At 48.7% G+C, this 18335-nt stretch overlaps 5 protein-coding genes across 5 annotated transcripts in view; 1 reads left to right on the forward strand and 4 right to left on the reverse strand.

Moving 5' to 3' along the window:
• FTJAE_10121 (zinc finger protein) overlaps positions 1-305 on the reverse strand; it is a gene marked incomplete at both ends in the record, with an annotated part of 1552 nt that extends 1247 nt beyond the window's left edge. Inside the window, one exon of the mRNA XM_037342932.1 lies at positions 1-305. This exon is cut by the window's left edge and continues 176 nt beyond it. Within this exon, the coding sequence (XP_037202839.1) occupies positions 1-305 (305 nt within the window).
• Positions 306-2373: 2068 nt separating this feature from the next.
• Positions 2374-4276, reverse strand: FTJAE_10122 (zinc finger protein; the record flags this gene model as incomplete). The annotated part of the gene is made up of 3 exons (XM_037342933.1): positions 2374-3446; positions 3568-3867; positions 4039-4276. 3 exons carry the CDS (start codon positions 4274-4276, stop codon positions 2374-2376), a joined length of 1611 nt encoding a protein of 536 aa, XP_037202840.1.
• Positions 4277-6281: 2005 nt separating this feature from the next.
• Positions 6282-8676, forward strand: FTJAE_10123 (uncharacterized protein; the record flags this gene model as incomplete). The annotated part of the gene is made up of 6 exons (XM_037342934.1): positions 6282-7578; positions 7625-7700; positions 7812-7984; positions 8028-8240; positions 8407-8419; positions 8580-8676. The coding sequence occupies 6 exons, from the start codon at positions 6282-6284 to the stop codon at positions 8674-8676; spliced, it is 1869 nt and encodes a 622-aa protein (XP_037202841.1).
• Positions 8677-8924: 248 nt separating this feature from the next.
• FTJAE_10124 (myocyte-specific enhancer factor 2d) lies at positions 8925-10603 on the reverse strand (the record flags this gene model as incomplete). The annotated part of the gene is made up of 5 exons (XM_037342935.1): positions 8925-9664; positions 9718-9941; positions 9990-10044; positions 10110-10517; positions 10573-10603. The coding sequence occupies 5 exons, from the start codon at positions 10601-10603 to the stop codon at positions 8925-8927; spliced, it is 1458 nt and encodes a 485-aa protein (XP_037202842.1).
• Positions 10604-11101: 498 nt separating this feature from the next.
• On the reverse strand, positions 11102-14678 carry FTJAE_10125 (plasma membrane ATPase; the record flags this gene model as incomplete). Its single annotated transcript, XM_037342936.1, has 6 exons — positions 11102-11148; positions 11204-11859; positions 12057-13146; positions 13206-13668; positions 13762-13869; positions 14286-14678. The coding sequence occupies 6 exons, from the start codon at positions 14676-14678 to the stop codon at positions 11102-11104; spliced, it is 2757 nt and encodes a 918-aa protein (XP_037202843.1).
• Between the last annotated feature and the right edge of the window lie 3657 nt (positions 14679-18335).

The raw sequence follows: 18335 nt of genomic DNA on the forward strand, positions 1-18335 counted from the left end.
TCTTCTTCTTCTTCTTCTTTTTCTTCTTCTTCTTCTTCACTCTCATCGTCGCTATCGCTAGGAATCTCGTAATCATCGTCTCCGCAGTGATCGGCACGAGAGCCATACTCCTCTTCGTCCAGGTCCATGTTGTCTGAGGAGTCAGCATAGGCTACTCTTATACGTTTCGAGCGATTGCTTCGACGAAGAGGCGAAGAAGCAGAAGACGCAGAATACGCATAGGAGCGACGACGACGGCGCTGAGGCTGGACCCGAGAACCAGGATCTGACCCTTCCTCATCGATAGAAGACTTGGGTCGAGGCATGCTGAAGTTGGTGCACCTCACAAGGAGCAATAAGGCTTCTGACAGTTAGCAAGATCCTTAGTCTTAAGGGAATTCTAAGTGTTCAATAGGTTTACCTAAGAATACCTAAGTATTTTTGTCCCTTAGAAGAGAGATGGTAAGTTCGGCCTCCCCTCGACAGGTAAGTCAAAGCAAGTAGGGTGATATAAGGTGCGAGACGTAGATATTTGGTAAGGAACGCTATGCCCGGGGAGTGGAAGAGGAAAAGAGGGACAGAGAAGATGGGCGACGTAGACCTCAGGGGAAGTAACGGTTACGATTGTGAATGGTTCGAAAGTGACCACGATTGTAATGTGAATGAATAACAGAGATATCAGATACGGGCTGATATTGGCACACAAGCCAGTCTTCTATTCCGCCAGTGACTGATCAAACACACTATGAACATACACTGAACTGCTCGGCAGTGTTCTCGTGCGTCTTCCAAGGGTCCCCTTGGGCCGTAGCAAATGTGCTCAAAGAAACTCGCCAACCTAAACAGCAAACCATGAGAACTTCAAAGGAACCCATCAGATACAGGGATTGTTTGCTCATGACTGGCTCCAAAGCTTCTTGGCTATTTAGTCACGATAAAGATACTTACGTGGTGTCGGTCACCTGAGACTAGGCTTTTGGCACACAGACACTAGACGAAGAGATATCAGGGATGAATGATTATATTTCCGACGCCAATTGTCGCTTGAGTGTCATCCGTTCAATTTCCATTCTCTTCTAGACGTCCGATTTACCAAACCAGTGCCGTAGTCTATAACGCCACAGCCATCAAAACAACAACCCGCCTAGCAGATAATGACTGCTCACAATATTGCACCAAACCTTGCAGGAACAGCAATGTCTAAATGGATCTATTCAACGACTAATTTTGGATCTTGGCGGAAGGTGAAGTCTGCCAACACAAAAACAAGAAGAGTAAACCTGGTGACTGAGAGACACTCAGCAAGCTGATAGTCAATAACTGTTCTCTTGGATTCTTGGGTTCACTTGCGAGAACGAATCTACATCGATTACAAGTTTGGGTGCTATTTAAGTATGGCTCATATCTAATAGAATGTCTTCATTCATTCACAAGGAACTCTCAAATCAACGCATGTTTCTTGGCGTAGTCCTATAATAAGTATTGAATGATCTTAGCTTGAAATGGTGCATGGATGGATCAATTGATCACATTAGACTAATGTGCTCGTTTGGAGCCACCTTTTGAATGACTGTTCAAGCCAGGTTCAATAGTCTATCGCTAATGCGGTTCATGCTGTTCCTTTTGTCTTGTTTCGCCGCGTGCTCTTACATCATCGAACTTGGACAAGCCAACACTACTCAGTTTACATCTTCTACATGAGTTCACTATGAGCGTAGGGCTGACATATTCCAGAACTCACCAGGACTTACATACTTATTATTGACTCTTAAATGCATTTCTATGATTATACAGTCTTCTGTCTCTTTGTAGGTCTTGTTGTTCATGAGTTGATTTGTCAATATTGCAAGGCCATGGAAACCACAGGTTGCAGGGGTTGGAACTGTTTCTCACCTTACTATGCGTAGGTACTTGTTACAGTCGGAATTTGCAGCCTAGTAGTAAGTATAGTATATTAAGATGTACTTATCTCAAGACCCCTGCAATAAACCAGGATACTGCAAACGACAGGTATAACCTCTCTTCAGCCTCTCATAAATTTAGCAGCAATCTTACTACAAGAGTGCATATACAACCGTGCAACCTGAGATGGTGGGTCAGTAGAGCAATGAAGAGACGCAGGCTGCATTCTTTGTGGCCCTTAATTAAGTCTAAATGCATACAATCTCATCCCAAATCTAGTCTAAATTTATACAATCTTATCCTGATGACCCCAAGTTTTAGTCTGATCTCGTTATCCTTAGGTTCCCGACCCTCTCTACCACCTTGATATCACTGCCTTCTCTTCTTTCTTATGCCCCGTCCACAAGCAGTCTCCACTCGAGGCAAACCAGCCAGCAACTCGCGAGTTCGACGATTGATTTTCCAAATCTATCATGGCATTGCACTCATGGTTCACTGCCTTCTCGGACGTTTGCTCCGAATAGGCAGCTCGGCATTCAGACCATCAGCATTGCGCTTCTTGTCTGGCTGAAGCCAGTCAGCGATAGACTGCTGAATCTTAGTTTTTTTGTAGAAGCGTCTGAGTGTCGTTCCTTTCCATCGCTCAGATCGATTTTCCGGCTTTTCGAACATCTCATCTAAACAATCGCAGACCAACCTGGCCTGCTGACAATCGGGAAGGGCTCTGTGGTTGTGTCCAATCAGGCTATGTGCCGGATATAGGACTTGGAAGAGCACTTCGAGCCTCAGACTGAGACTTTTCGGGGCGTTCTTTTTAAAGATTGGTATCAAGGGGAAACATTTGTCATCTCCAGGTAAGATGTCTGTGTAGCCACCCTTTCGCAGGAATTCTCTGAGGATGGTCAGATCGAATTTGTTGTTGTGCCAGCAGATAAAAATGGTCTCTGGTGTAATGCCAGATCTCTGAAGAGTTTCAGCAACCTGGTCAACATCCATCTGTGCCAGTTCTCCACTGGAAGGGTAAAACTTTTTCCTGTGTTGATTTGTGATGTATTCCATCTTCTGCCCGACTGTACCTGAAGGAAGTGGTGCAGTCTTGGTGGCGTCGGTGTGTCTGATAACAGTGTTGATTAACACCTCGCCTGTTACCCGATCGATGATGGCCGTTTCACAAAGCTCACGGGTCGTCGGATTGAATTCGGTATCAATTATCACGAACTTTCGTGGACCGGTATGCTGCCCGTTAAGCCGTATATCTCTGACGGGTTTTCTGACTGTTGCTTCATACTGCGCATACTGCGAGGGGTAACTCCAACGCTCTGATGCAGCAGTTGCGAACTCATCTCCAAGTTTGGCGAGATCGTAATCAAGTCTGTGAGGCGAGTCAAATCTCTTTGTGAGTTGCCTCATCCTCATCTCTGCATGACACTTCACGCATCTGCTGTCCAGCGATAACGTAGGAACCTTTCGACCCCGACTATTATTGAGAATCGCCGTGTCCAGTTCAATGACCACGCCGTTTGGACACGGTTCAAGTATAAGCCCATTGGTCTCGATGCCCGGACCTGCACATTTATAGCCTCGGGCATTGAGGCAGACAGGCCTGTCCTTGTGGGTTTCTAAGATTTTTCTTGTCAGCTGTTCCATTCTAAACGAGAAAGGTGAGAAGTTTGTCGCATTACGTACTCCACCATTCTTCATTCTGCCGAAGAATATCGACATCGTGGTCAAAGACTGCATCATCATTCTCTTGTTCCTCAAGGCCACGGCTGTCATCGTCGTCGTGTTCTTCATTGAGGTTGTCGGCATTGTCCTTGAGTGTGATGCTGTGTTTCAGAATCGCTAGAAACAATGGAAGGCTTCCGTTGAACCGTGGTTGCTCGGCTGGTATATACTCCAGTTCTTTGTCTTGCGAAACATGACCCCGTTTCTGGTGTGTTCCCCAATGCTTTACTAGTTCAGTGCTTTTCAGAACCTTGCCAACAACTGTCAAACGACAAGTGGAGATGGGACATTTGTACAGGACTTTGTCTGCACCGTGATCGGGATCCTCTGCGTGGGCAATGGCCCCTTCCGCAGTAACGAACGTTTTATAACATAAGTTCCGAGGTCACTGGAACTTCGTGTGGCTCTTCTCATGCAAGTCTCTGCCCTGACGGAGCTCAAACTTCTTGGAGCAGTATTGGCATTCGTACTTGACGAAATCGGGGTCATGTTTACGCCTCCAATGATCGGTCATGTCGTAATGTCTGGCAAAGGCTTTATCACAATCAGGGCACTCGAACATCTCGCTATTATCGTTGTGCCGGTCTATGTGCCGGTCCAAATGTGCCTGGGTTGGAAGCCTGTCGCCGCACACGTCGCACTCGTATTGGTTCTCTTTTGGTTGATTCATTTTGTCTTCTTCATCAGCATTTAGTTCTTACGCCAGTATTTGGAAACTTACCTTCTCCGCAACCTTCTCCGTGATAGGTATCCTGTGTTGGTTCCTGGCTGAGAAAGCCTGGTCAGAGTATCTAGGGAAGTGGGTAGGTAGTGGATGACAATAGGGGATCAGATGAAGAGATGAGTGAGGCCAGAGGCCAGAGGCTGTACAGCTGAAGAAGCACAAGAATGTTTCTTTAACAGCACAATATATGGCGTTATACACAAGAGACGTGATCAGATATGGGCGTCGTATTTCTGTGCAGAGGTGAGTGGAAATAAGTGATAGGGAATTGATGGAACCAATATGGGTTGGGGAGAAGAGAAAGATATAAAAAAATGAGACAAACCCTTTTAGGATGGGTAGTCCAAAAATATCGAGCAAGCATTCAAAGTAAAGCCAGCGTCAGCTGGCAACAGCTGGCAGCATTAACTTGTCTCCTTTGTCGATTGTATGCGAGACCTCTACCGCCCCTCAGGGGGTAAGAAACATAGAGGATGCCAAAATAAACTTAGCAAAGAGCCTCCTAAGCTTAGAATAAGTTGCCTAAGTCTTTTCATCCCTTAGGATAAAAGTCCTAAAGATCTCTTACCTCTCCCCCTGCCATCCTTCCTTAGGCAACCTATGTTCCTGTTTGATTCCGTTCTTAGTTCAGAAAGCACAGCATCAAATAGTGACAGGTCAAGTTATCTACAAGACCTGCCAAGTTACCACAGGACAACAACAAAGGAATTGCAAACAGGACTGAGCGGTGAGTCAGAGCTAAGGTGAGCTCCTGGGTCATTCAGGCTTTAGTTGTCTTATGATGATGTTAATATAGAAAGCAGGACCAATATTGGCGTTTTGCGATGTTTTACCAAACACAAGCGAGCTGCTGGATAGAGCTGAATGACTATCTTGAACCCTACAAGTTGCAAACTAGTGAGCTTGGCTTGTCTGGTCAATACAGAGAAACCTTGTACGACATTGTCTTCAACAGGATCTTGTGGTCAATCCTTGTAGCATTTCAACAAGCCATCTGTGCTCACGGCGTTTTGAAGCTGGAATAGGTTATCTGACCAATGGAAAGATCTCACAAGAATAGATTGTTCCCCCCTCAGAACCTTCTGTTGGTGGTGCGTCCTTGCTGGAGAGGAATATGAACACGGGTCAAGCATCGGCTTGCCAAGTGTCACTCAGCCGCCACCTCTTCTCTTACCTTCATTTTAGCATTTCTCTCAGATATGTCGTTTCATTTGGAAATGGGCTGAAGTTACCCGCATTTCCCATTACCAGTCTATGTTGGGTGCCATATTGTGAGCAGTCATTCTCTATCATGGGCTATTTTGATGGTTGTGGCGTTGCTAACAGACAGGGGAGTTGACACATCGGGCTTGGACGAAAGAAGAAAATACAGTGAATGACGTTTCAGCGAAACAAATTATGGCAGAATCGGTCCTAATCCCTGGCGCCTCACCAAGTTCTCTCCGTAGATATATCGCCAAAGCTTCAGTTTGAGGGCTATGTAACTCATGAAGTGCCTTTGCCGCGCTTTGATCCCGTTGCAAAGCTCACGATCTAATTTAAGTATTGCCACTAGCTCAGCTCACATGTGCTTTTGTTTCGTGAATTTCTTTGATGCTCTCAAAATTAGTTGTTTGGGTTGACTTGTTCGTTACGTAGCCCCTGGTAAGGAGATGAGAAGACTGTGAGGGATCGAGCACTTTGATGCTCTCAAATTTGGTCATAAGAAATGAGCCCCCATGCTTCCTCCAGGACAGTAAACTGAACTAATTGCCGACTGCTACCTATACTGATAGATACTGCTGGACAGTAATGTCTCTTTAGGGCATCTTTGATATCCATATCCGTTCATCAGTCCTGTTTCATCCCATTTGTTTTCACTTACCATTCTTACGTCCTCTTCGAATAACACCACACTTGCCTTTGTATTCCGCCATTTCTCACTCCATCATCTTCCTTGTTCCTTGGCATCATGCCTGTTAGCAGCTTCCCCACGGATTCGTTCTGCAAAGCAGCTGAGGCTATCTTCAGAGACGCTTCCCACCAATCTATTGTACCAAGACACTTTATCAGGTCGTATTTCGAAGCAGAGTGTGATGCTTCCCGACTGAAGATATTGGATTCCATCATAAATTACTTCCAAGATCCAGCACCTGGGAAAAGACGGGAAACCTTCATCGTTTCACCGTTCAACGACAGCATCAACTTCCTTGTGAGATATGGAGCCAATTCTCACGAGCGGAGCTTGACGGTCCTCGGAACATCCGACGTGATAAGAAACGTGCCAGCATGGCTCGTAGAACTCATTGATGTCATATTCTGTGCCATGCGTCTTCGGATATTCAGCTTTAGGCCTAAGGGGTTCAGCTGGTTCTTGGATCAACAGCGCCTTGGACACACCTTGCTGACGCAACTCGGACGATTTGTTCACTTCGGTACCGACCCGTCAGACAATGGCTCTCTCTCGAGGTTTCCCGCTGTAGAAGACATTCGCAACAACGGTTTCTGGAACTTTAGGGGTAGGATGTCCAGAAGCCAGCTCAACGGTGGTGGCCTTGGCCTTGTGGACTGCTCTGAGTCCACGGTGGATGATCAATTGGCTGATGATGAGGGTGAGGGCTCACAGGCTCAGCCTCGTTCGCTACCTTCTATTCGTCGAAGCAGCCGCCTCAAGCGGAGAAGGGTTGACTATAATGAAGTGTCGGATATCGACATGGACTTGCCAGCCAAGAGCAGCAGTCATGAAGATGAGGGCGACCTTTACAGCGATGGCGAGAAGGAGTCTGACCAGAGTTCCGGAGCCCAATCCGAGACTGCTGAGTTCTCTTCACAAGAAAATAACATTCCAGATGCCTGTGTGAAGGCACCTGTGAAGGCCAGATCCACGCCCCTCGTGCCCACGTTTACCGAAGCCGACCTGATTTTCCCATTGACTCAGCCTGAAGAATTGAAACTATTGGTTCTCTTTGCCGCTTCAATCCAGGTAGCACAACTGCAAACGCTGGTGTACTACAGCCGTGAGGAAGCCAGTTATTGCTTGGCAACCTCTGCGATTGACTGGGCTTCGGTCTCTATAGTGGCGGAAGGGCTCACTCCCAATGACCTCAAGGGTCTATATGCTCCTGAAGTCTGCCGGCAGTTGTTTGAGTCTGATGAAAGCGCCGAGATCAGGCGCAAGGCTCTGCTGGGACCAAATTGCGAGAGGCTCAGAGGTGTGTCGTCTTTCGAAGGCGAGCAACCACGGGAAGCGGACCCTTTTGGCTTTAATGGTGAGGATTCGGGTTCCTGCGGCAGCTGCTCAGCTTTCATACACAGACTCGCCGAACACGAACGGTCGTGTGTTGGGCGCTGCTCTGCGTGCGTCGAGTCCAAACGTCCTTGCGTGCGCCCGGTGGGAAAGAAGACTTGCGTCACTTGTCCTACACCCAGAAAATGCAGAGACCCATCGCACGAGTATAGCGCAAATCCAAAGGGGTTAGAGCAATGTTATATGTGCCTGCAGTTTGTGGGAAACATCTATTCTCACGTCCGCGAGTGTCGTGGTCGTTGCCAAAACTGCGTTGCAAGAAAGGTGCCTTGCACGCGAGGAAACTTTGGAGGAAACCACAAATGCAAGGACTGCGACGCCGGAAGATCAAGATTGTGGCAACTTTTCGCACGACAAGAGAGGAACTTGTAAGAAATGCAAGGCTTCAGTGCGCGACATGAGAACCCACAGGCCAAATTGTCAGGGCAAATGCGGAGTCTGCTTTGCGGCAGAGATTCCCTGCGTTCGGCCTCCGCTGTCCAGGACTTGCGAAGAGTGCAGTCGTCTCGGAAAGGGTCCCTGCAAAGACTTCACCCATCCGAAACCACAAAAGACGTGCACGATGTGTTGGTGCGATTACACCCATCAGCAGCACAAAAGCCAATGCCGCAAGAGATGCACAGAGTGCGTTGCAGATGACAAACCCTGCAAGCGTGAAAAGGGAACACGGCGTTGTAATAACTGCTTGACAAAGAAAACCATCTGCAAAGTTGAAGACAAACTAGCATGCATGGTTCCCTGCCGTTTCTGTGGGAGAGAATACATCAAAAGCATGATTAAACGCCATCAGGAGCGTTGCCCTGGTAAGTGTAGCAACTGCAAGGACGCCAGGGACGACGAAGGTCGTGAGATTGTCTGCTTCCACCCTCCCTCTACCTCAAGAGAGCCATGCAAAAGATGTGCAGAGATGGGGGACAATCTAGGTCGTGGATGCGATGGCAGCTGGAGACGACTTAAGCGTAGGAGGTGCAAGACTGAGGATGAAGCCGATGTTGAGGATAACGAGAGCAGCGAGCATGGAGCGGAGGATGCAGACGAGGACAGCGAGTGTTGGGATTAAGAGGCTTACTTCATGATATTTGGAAGGGGTTCGTCTTGTCTCTTGTGAGGTTGGTAAAAAGTTGTGCATAAGGTGTCTTCCATTGGGTTCATATCACTTTTCTTCTGTTTTTTCCTTCATGGTCAAGTTATTGTAGAGTTTAGATTTCCTTGGATATTCCACCAAAACTGTCGTTTCCTCATATCAAAAACCTCATCTGTGCCTTGGCTATGCAATTTCTGCAGAGCATCTTTCTCCTGCATCGAATTTCAGGCCTCGTCGCCCCATTCTCGTGTTCCAAAAGAAAACTTCCTTAGTAGAGGCCCTTCCCCGACAAAAAGACTGGGCATTCTTTCCCTGGGCATCCTCTGGAACATCAGCGCTTTGACGGGCGAATCAACGTGAATAGTCTCGGCAGCTGTACAGCGAAGTTGGCAACCTGATTTCAATGAAAAGAGCTTCACAGTCCCATTATCCTGTGCCGCAGCAACGACGTTCAGCTCCGGACTGACATCCCAACCAATGTGAAAGTGAGCCTCGTTGCGGTGCCCGTTAAAATACAGCAGTGGCTTTGTCCCACGAGGGTCACTTTTAAGGTAGCGTACGTCGTAGAGAGCCATCGAGCTCTTCAATCCCGATGCCAGCACCTGATGTGGGTTTACACTCTTGATATGGGAGATGGAGCTTGCATGATTCGCAAACGACCATTGCGGTTCAGGGGCGCGAAGATCTGTTATCCAAAGCCTGGGTTGTCTCCCACCAGTAAACACAACGTTGTGGTTCCCCTCTTGGAAATCCTGTGCAAACGTTTCTTGTGGGAGTTGTGTACCATTTTGGACGGCTCTTGGAGCAACCACCGAGACACTCCCCTCGGAATGCATACTAAGGAGGCCTCTGTTAGAGCTGGCAACGCAAATAAGGCCCGAAGATGAAGGTGCGGGTGTGCTATTGTGAACCATCCATTCACCACGTCCCTCGCGAGGGACAGCGACCCTTTGGTAGAGAATTGCTGTTTGCCAGTAAGCAGGGTTCAATACATGGCCAAGCAGAAAGAATAGTTACATTCGCCAAGTAGCCATTTTGGGCAATTGGGGTCCCTATGATTTGAGAGTCGCGGAGAAAAGAAGTATATTCCGCATGCGTTGTCAGGTTCGCGCGAAGTCAAGAGTATTGTATGTGAAGGCTGGTGATACTTGATGGATGACATCTGTGGACATCGTACCGCCTCTGTACGGAAAGATAGGGTTCTGCCAGAAGAACTAGGTGCTTCTCGTGAGAAATGAATTCTGCACTATGTCAGTAGATTAAAGCATCTTCCGGCCTCGAAGACCAACTCATCATTTTGATCTGTAGGAATGTAGCTTCCCACCAAAGTCTCCTCATCCAAAGCTGAAATGGCAAGTCAGATATCATGTGAAAGTCATATGTTGCAGCGCTGCAACCCAAAGACTTACTGGCATAAGAAGCCCCTAGGCCAGTCTTCTCATCATCCCCAGAGACATAAAAGCACGGCATGTTTGCCCGTCGCTCTCTTGCAAAGCTTGGTGCAAAAGGGACGTTGCCTTTGGCCACTGAGCCTCTAGCCCACGCTGCAGCACCAAGGTCTTCATCCTCTACTCTACCGCGGCCTCTCTCGGCGATATAGGGAAGACCAATCTCCCTCGCAAGGAGTGCGGACGTGACAGTATCTCTGACAACGAAATGGCGCTTAATATGTTTCTTTACTTGGTGTGCTTGGCGTTCAGCGAGTCTTTGAGCCTCGTGCTCGACTTTGCGCCTTTTCACGGCATCCGACGACCAGGCAGCCGACGAGGGCGCCGTATGCGTTCTTTCGATCTTGAAATACTTGTTTTTCTCATTGTCTGCCAGAAATGTAAGTAAGTACACAAACTTCAGTTGTTTGCCAGAATTCTGTACCATAGTAATAACCAGGGATTTCGCGGTTCATGATCGTCCTTCTGACACTTGATAGCTTCTACAGCGGCTTTTGGACGGGAAAGGCGGAGTAATGCAGGTGTCAGAATTTGTGAAGCGGCAAATGTGAGCTGTTGAGATATGGAGGGGGCTGCAGGTTACAACTGATGTCACACTGAGTGGATGGTGCTTAGGCGAGGCTGAAGGAGAGGCCAATAAAGGATGGTGGGTCTGTACTGACCCAAGTGAAAGACCATGCTGCAGGTTGAGGAACAACAACCATCAAATAAGCACAGAGAAAGCAAGACAAGATAGACACAGAGCGAGTTTTTGAAGGTCACCACGTTGTAGAGGGCAAATTATTTATTTTACTTGTATTATTAGGTGTCTAGTAGACGTTCTCTAGGGGTATGAAAGTTTCCTCAACCACTCCAGGAGTCTTAATACTCGGGTGCGAGTAATACAGTTCAAATTTGGACAGAGCGAAAGTGAAAAGTCCGGGCGATGGTGGTCCGGGTATATACCATCTAGTTTACTGAGACTTCTCGTGCTGGGTAGAGACACGTTGAAGAGAGACAACTGTGATAAGAGTTAGTGGACTCAAAATCAACATCAAGGCAATGGTACAACTTACCGAAATCCTCGAGGGATCGCTGCTTCTGGTTCTGCTTGGGGGACTTGCCGTGCATCAGGTTGTCAAATCCAGTGCTGCCCTGCATGAAGTAGTAGAGACCACCCATGACGCAGAAGACACCAAAAGAGAAAATCCAGATACGAACGACAGCGACAATGCTGGTCTGGCCACCAACAAACCAACCGAAGATACAGAAGAGGGTGGCAAGGATATCGACGATCAGAATGGCTCCAGACAACTGCCAAGAGGGGATGGAAGACCAGAAGGGACCGTTGGCACGGGTGATGAAGATAAGCCAGTTCTCAGTGAGAGAGATCTCAAGGAAGAGAACCTCGTCGATCTTACCGAAGTTCTGGACAATACCACCGTCCTCAGAGTTGGCGTACATGGTAGTAAGGGCAATCCAAGTACCAACAGCCAGGACAATACCGAGAAGAACGGACATACCCCAAAGCTTGGGGAGGTTCCACTTGACGGGAGTCTGAGAGAAGGGAGCGTTGTCGTAAGCAATGGCAAGAGTAGCAATATCGGCGAAAATAGCAATGAAAACGACAAGCTCAATGTTCAAGCTCTTGTTGAGAATGGCGATCCAGAGACCAAGGAAGAACTCCATGTGAAGAGACAGAGCAATACGGTAAACGACGTATGCGTACATTCTGAAATACGGTTAGCAGGCACTCCAGAGCATTTACGAAAGGTTCAACTAGCCTGTGGAATATTTGCCGGGCAAAATGGCTGTTAGCTGGGACTTATCATGAAGGGGTAGCCTTTGTGTCGTGGTGGAGGTCATCGCGAAAACAAAAAGTGGAGCAAAAGAGCCTCAACCCATGACACAGGGCAGCAGAATGGGAACTTACAAGTTTTCAAAGCATCAATAATAGCACCGAGACCGGGAGCAAGGAAAACAATATCGGCAGCGGAGCGAGCAGCATCGGAAGCACCCTCAACAGCAATACCGGTATCAGCCTTCTTCAGCGAGGGAGCATCGTTGACACCATCACCAGTCATGGCAACGAGGTAACCACGCTGCTGGAGAATCTCAACGACGTTGTACTTGTGCTGGGGGAAGACCTCGGCGAAACCATCGGCAGCCTCCACGAAATCGTAGACCTCAGAACCAGGCATGTCACCACCGCCACCAAGACCAAGACGCTCAGCATTGTAAACGTTGGTACCGAGACCGAGTTGGCGAGAAGTCTCACGAGCAATACCGACGGCATCACCAGTAAGCATCTTGATGGAAAGACCAAGGCGCTTGGCCTCGTTGATAGTGCGGGCAGTATCGTGGCGGGGAGGGTCAGAGCAAGGCATGATACCGAGAATCTCCCAAGCACCCTCACCTCGCTTGCGGGCAACACCGAGGGATCGGAAACCACGGGTAGCGAATTCAGCAACAGTGTTCTTGTAGGCAGCATCAATTTCCTCAGGGATAGGGTGGTCCTCTTCGACAGTCTTGAGAACAAAGAGAGGGGCTCCCTTGACACAGATGATGCGCTCGCCCTGAGGAGACTCAACGACAGCCTGGACCTTCTTGGAGACGGGATCGAAAGGATGGAAGTCAAGAACCTTGTACTTGGACAGAACGCTCTTGGCACGAGGGTAGTACTTGAGAGCCTTAAGGAAAGCCTTGTCAATGGCGTCAATACCCTTCTTCTTGCGGGAAGCGGCCAAACAAGCAGTAAGCATAAGGTCATCAGGCTCAACGCCAGCAACGCAGAAAGGCTCAGCGAGAGAGAGCTTGTTCTTGGTCAGAGTACCAGTCTTGTCAGAGCAGAGAATCTCGACACCAGCCAGAGACTCAATGGCGGAAAGCTTCTGGACAATGGCCTGCTTCTTGGCGAGGTAGGCAGCTCCGACGGCCATAGTGGTTGTGACGACAGCAGGAAGACCGACAGGGACACCAACGATGGTGATGGCCAGAGTGAAGCGTAAGATATCGACGACTATTTTAAGGTTAAAATTAGTATAAATAAGTCTTCAAAGGAAGATATATTGAACTTACTTCCATTGGATCGATAGAAACTTGAGACCCAAACCACAAGCAGTGTAGCGACGACCAGAACCAAAAGGATTGTGCCGATGCCGTTGAGAACCTCTGTGAAGTGACCAGTGCCTCCAGCAGACTGGGAGACAAGAGCAGCAGCTCGGCCGACGAAGGTGTTGTCACCAGTAGCGGTAACGATGATGAAAGCCTCACCTCGCTTGACAGCGGAGGAAGCATAGCAGTTGTCACCAGCGTGCTTGTCAACAGCGAGAGACTCGCCAGTGATGGCAGACTGATCAACCTGGACGAAGCAGCCCTCGGTAACGAAACGACCATCAGCAGGGATAATGGTTCCTTCTTCAACCTGGAGAATATCACCGGGAACAACCTCAGGGGCCTCAACTTCCTTGAGTGTACCGTCACGGAGGACGACAGCCTTGAGAGCGAGAGTCTTTTTGAGTTCCTCCACAATGGAGCCAGCCTGTTGTCGTCAGTTAACTGCATTTGTAGATGCGAGCGTTGCCTTGGGGCGGTCTAGAAGTCTCTAGATGGGCCGGGGGGGTTGAAAAATTACCTGAAACTCTTGGATGAAACCGACACATGCGTTGAGCAGGAGAAGCGCGCAAATGACGCCAAAGTCTATCCAGTCCTCAAGACCAGCAGCGAGAACAGCAGCAGCTTCCTACGAGTCGTTAGCAAAAGAAATCGTCGAGTTTGGTTGAGAAATGAGCGAGTTGTGTCCAGTTTTTGTTGGTGCAGATGGGAATTTCCTAGTTAGGAAATTCTGGTGCATTGACCACCACGCTAAAACCCGCTCGACACAACACCATGGCTAGTGTCGCGAGCTTCACCAAGAAACAACTTCAAGCAGAAACGATGTAGAATGTGCTACGAGCGTCGGATTTTGCTGAAAGTTGGTTCAAAGTGTGCAGGAGATTCGGGAGAGTGCGATTGGGTACAAAGTGGGGTACAAATTCGCTGATAAGGAGGAAAAAGATGTGTGAAAATACAGGAAACGGCTCACAAACGCTAGGAAGACGGGGAAAGGACTGGGAAAAGGCTGGGGAACGCTGAGAAATCAGGGTAAGGTTAACGAACCATCACAAATTGAATAGGACCGACGAAGAACATAAGGAACTTGAGGATCATGTTCTCGCGCTCTTCTTTCATCTGGTTGAGACCCCACTTCTTTCGTCGGTTGATGACTTCGGCCTCAGTCAAACCGACTCGGGAGTCGGTTTGGAGCTGATCTTCGGGTACAACACGGCCACCTCCAGGCTGAGTCTCTTCTTCATCGTCGAAGGCATGGCCATCCTCGGACTCGAGATCCTCGATCAGGGCGTCCATGTCCTCGTCGGGCTCCTCATCCTCGGCCACGGGAGCCTTGGGGGCGTGGGTGGGGGGAGCAGCTTGTCCTCGCTTCTCATCGAAGCCGCCAGTCTCGATGTTGGTGTCCAGCGCAGGAGCGCCGGTCGCCTTCTCTTCAGCCATCGTTGGAGATGATGGAGCAGAGAATGTCGATTCTTAGGGTGTGTATAATGCGACTGTAGGTGGGCAGCAAATATTGGGAAATAATAGCTTAGGTTGATGCCGCTTCAGTTGTTGTGTGAGAGAAACAGAGGAACAAGATGGAGTGGAGAGGGAAAAGGGGAAGAAAGTGTCTAAGCACCGCACGAAGTTAGGGTCGCTTATGAATGAAGCATTCGTGGGTGAAGAGGAAGGGAAAAAGCAGAAAGTTTGGGTCGGGCGAGAGCTTCTTTTTGAATTGCAAAGTAAGATGCGTGAGAAAGCTTGGGCTAGGTTCTTTCCCGGCGAGCTTGCCGGCCCACGCTCGTGCATGCGTTGCATGGCCCCTGCCAACAGACTTTCGGCCCTGATCAAAATGATGGAGACCCGGTCATGAAGTGGGTACCACACCTCAATGCCTGCATATTTCTCCAAGACTGATTGTCTCTCACTTGATGCACGTCGCCATCTTACTCGCTGCTCACTGACTTTCTGTGGCCCCCCCATCACAAGTAGACAAGACACAAAAGAAGAACACAGATGACCGGGGTCTCATCAAACGGGTCCCACGGCGACGCAGGGCTCCACAGCACAAGATATGGGTCTCTTCCTCTTCCCAAGCCGGGACGGGTGGATTAGGATGGAGCCCATCAGTCACTTCCCACGAGTCTCGCGCAGGTTCCTGGCATGGTCTCTCGCGAATCCCAATATGCCCCAGGTTATGTGCTCCATGCCGTCTCCAGGTACGACCGGAAGCTCTTCGAGGTACGAGCTAGCAACAAGGAGCCTCTCTTTTCTCTACTGTACGAATTGATCCGACCTCTCACGGCCCTGCCGACCCAGTCCAATCCATCCATTTCAATTGGATTGGCCATTCACTCATTCATTACACTCATCAATTGCTCTAATTCTGCCACCATTATGCAGACCATAATCGGACTGTAGTCCATTGCCATTGCCATTCTTCCATATTCGCTCAGTTTGTTCCCTTCTTTTTGCTTCCGTTGCCGATTAAAGCCCGCACGAGTCGGGATTAGCGAACGACATCTTAGTAGCTACGTATGTACGGAGTAGAGACATAATCACATCCATGGTCACGGAGGAAAGAAACTTCATCACACCCTCTTGCGGTTTAGCTACACCCTCACTTACCCTAGCCTTCTCGTGTCATTGGCCTGGGGAAGGTAAAGTGCGATGTGCTTTATTTGAATTCGTGCTCTAAAGCCTGATGATGCAGTGCTTTTTAAATTTCCAAATGGTTATGCGCGTATTCACTAGAACTTTTATTTCCTGCTGAAGCGCTTTGATCTCTCATTCAATGGAAAATATGAGAAGATAGCAAGAAAGTCAATATTCACATCAGGTAGCCGTAACAACGACTAGTAGACAATAACATCTCAGATCAACAAACCCCCATCTCAGTCAATCTCATTCTAACGCAGTAAACAGCGCAGTGGTATCAACATCCACCTGGAAACTAGAGACAGAGCGTGTTAGCCAGCACGCCAGTGTAGGAGCTACCCTTGCCGTACCCGGTAGCGTCGGCTGGCTCAATTTTTCTTACTGCTATCTTGCTAGGAGCTGGGTTCTCTCACCTCACCCAAAATGTGTTTTTCTCTGGAGCTATGCCTGCAACTTTTTTTTTCTACAGGGCGTGTCAATTGAGCTAATCAAGCCCGTGCTAGGGTGTAACTCTACGAAACGTCGGTCGCTGCATCTTGCAGACTTGCACGGCCCATTATATGATGCCCCGTTTTTATCGCCCTTGCCCTTGTCCACTCAAGGCAGCCTCTGGTCCTCGGCCCAGCCAGGTTCTGCCTTCTATGCAGGTGCAGAGCACAGTGTGTGGCGGCGCCCAGCGTGGGGAATGGAAACAAGACGGTAATCTCAGCAGTGGGTGCAAAGGAGGAAGCACAGCAAATGCAGTGAGAAAAAAAGAGATTGAGAGGGACCAAAGACCAGTTTACATTTCATATGCAGCAAGACTAGACTCAGATAGAGACTCATGCTATGAGATTGCCCTGCCGATAGAGCACAAGGGGGAGAGTGCTCAGCGTAAACAAGAGACAAAACAAAACTCAATTGAGAGCACGTATCTGATAAGCGATAGCTATTGGATGTCTCATCGATCCAACTGCCCGTGGCTGATAGCTGATTGATGGCTTACAATGACTGACTGAATGAACGTGACAATGACAACGACAATGACGACCTCAATATGCTGGCACTAACAATCAGTCATTCACCATCCATGTCACAATGAGAGCGATTCGCCTCGATCTTGACAAAGCGATGAGATGCAAAGAAGTCAATACAAACAAATCAAAACAATGGCCTGCCCGCCCGCCTGCCTGTCTGGGTTGGGTTTATTTTACATGGGTTGGGGGAATGTCCGCGGGATTGTACATGCTGTGATAGCGCGCAAGTATAGTTTTTACTGATTTAGCTTTACGAAAAACAAGACATCCAGAGAACCCGCAGCTGAGCGAGTAATTTTACTTTCGTATCCGAACTTGCTTATCGCCCTGTTGGTACCTGCCCGCCTCCCTACTGAAATACTCTCCGAACTATCACCAAAGCATCTCCACGGCCATTTACAACACCCATGGACTTTTTGGCTTGAGAGACAGTAAGACACTGTGCATCTCCCGGATCCCGTTGGCTTCCATCCTTCGAGAGCCCCGTTGTACATGTGGGATGGCTCAAAGCCCGGTCCTTCGATTGTATCGACGTATTGCCTCACTAATGCTAAATTTTGCCTCAAGATAGCATCAAGCCATGTACAACTGTAAGTGTCTGCCTGCCAGCGTCTGGACCTACTAAATACAAAGTCCTCTGCTGTCCTGTAGCGCGCTCTCCATACTGGGGCCCCGGTACCTCTCCTGTATGTCATTGCTGGCCGAGCTTGTACCTGGCGTCAAGCTCCCCGTTTCCGCTGAGGGATTTTCCTCCATGGGAGGACCCCCCCTCCCCATGCCCATGTGCTCTTTTTCGTTTTTCCCGCTGCGTATCGCTGCTTGTCAAGAATAATGACGACACTGACTTGCCCATCCCCGGCGGTCAGCGAAATCGCGACTCGAGACACTGGAGAAGACAGGAGAAGTCATGATAGGCTCCGCTTCATGAGGAACGGAGAGAACGGATTGCCGTTTCTGTCAATCCATCAGCCTTGCTTCGCCATTGAGCTGCTAACAGTCGAGACCCTTATTGCATACAGTATCAATGCGAAATGTCACCCTCATGGCCCCTGGAACGCAACGGGAGTCATGGTCCTGATGTGCAATGTTGTGCAATTGCAATGACTCAGTGGCCGATTTCACAATCGTAACGCAGCCATTGACACATCTCGCATGTATAATAGCATTGCATAGATCTTCATAGCTTATCCCACCTTGTGCACATAATGCGCTTTCCTATGGAGACGTTGTTATTTGCGCGCAAAGCGTGTCGTTCAATTTCCTAATTTCCACCTTGAAGCTGGTAGTCGTAAATAACAAGTCGTGCTCATGAGATGACATTAAAAGTCCTCCAGTTTACCCAGCAAGCACATACTAAAGTGCATACATTTATCGATCCGCTACTCTAATTGCAGCATATTTGGGACTGGCCCCACGCGATCTACCTCGGGACTGACCTGACTGG

The sequence above is a fragment of the Fusarium tjaetaba genome, assembly GCF_013396195.1.
Source record: "Fusarium tjaetaba strain NRRL 66243 chromosome Unknown NRRL66243_c0000233, whole genome shotgun sequence".
NCBI classification, from domain to species: Eukaryota; Fungi; Ascomycota; class Sordariomycetes; order Hypocreales; family Nectriaceae; genus Fusarium; species Fusarium tjaetaba.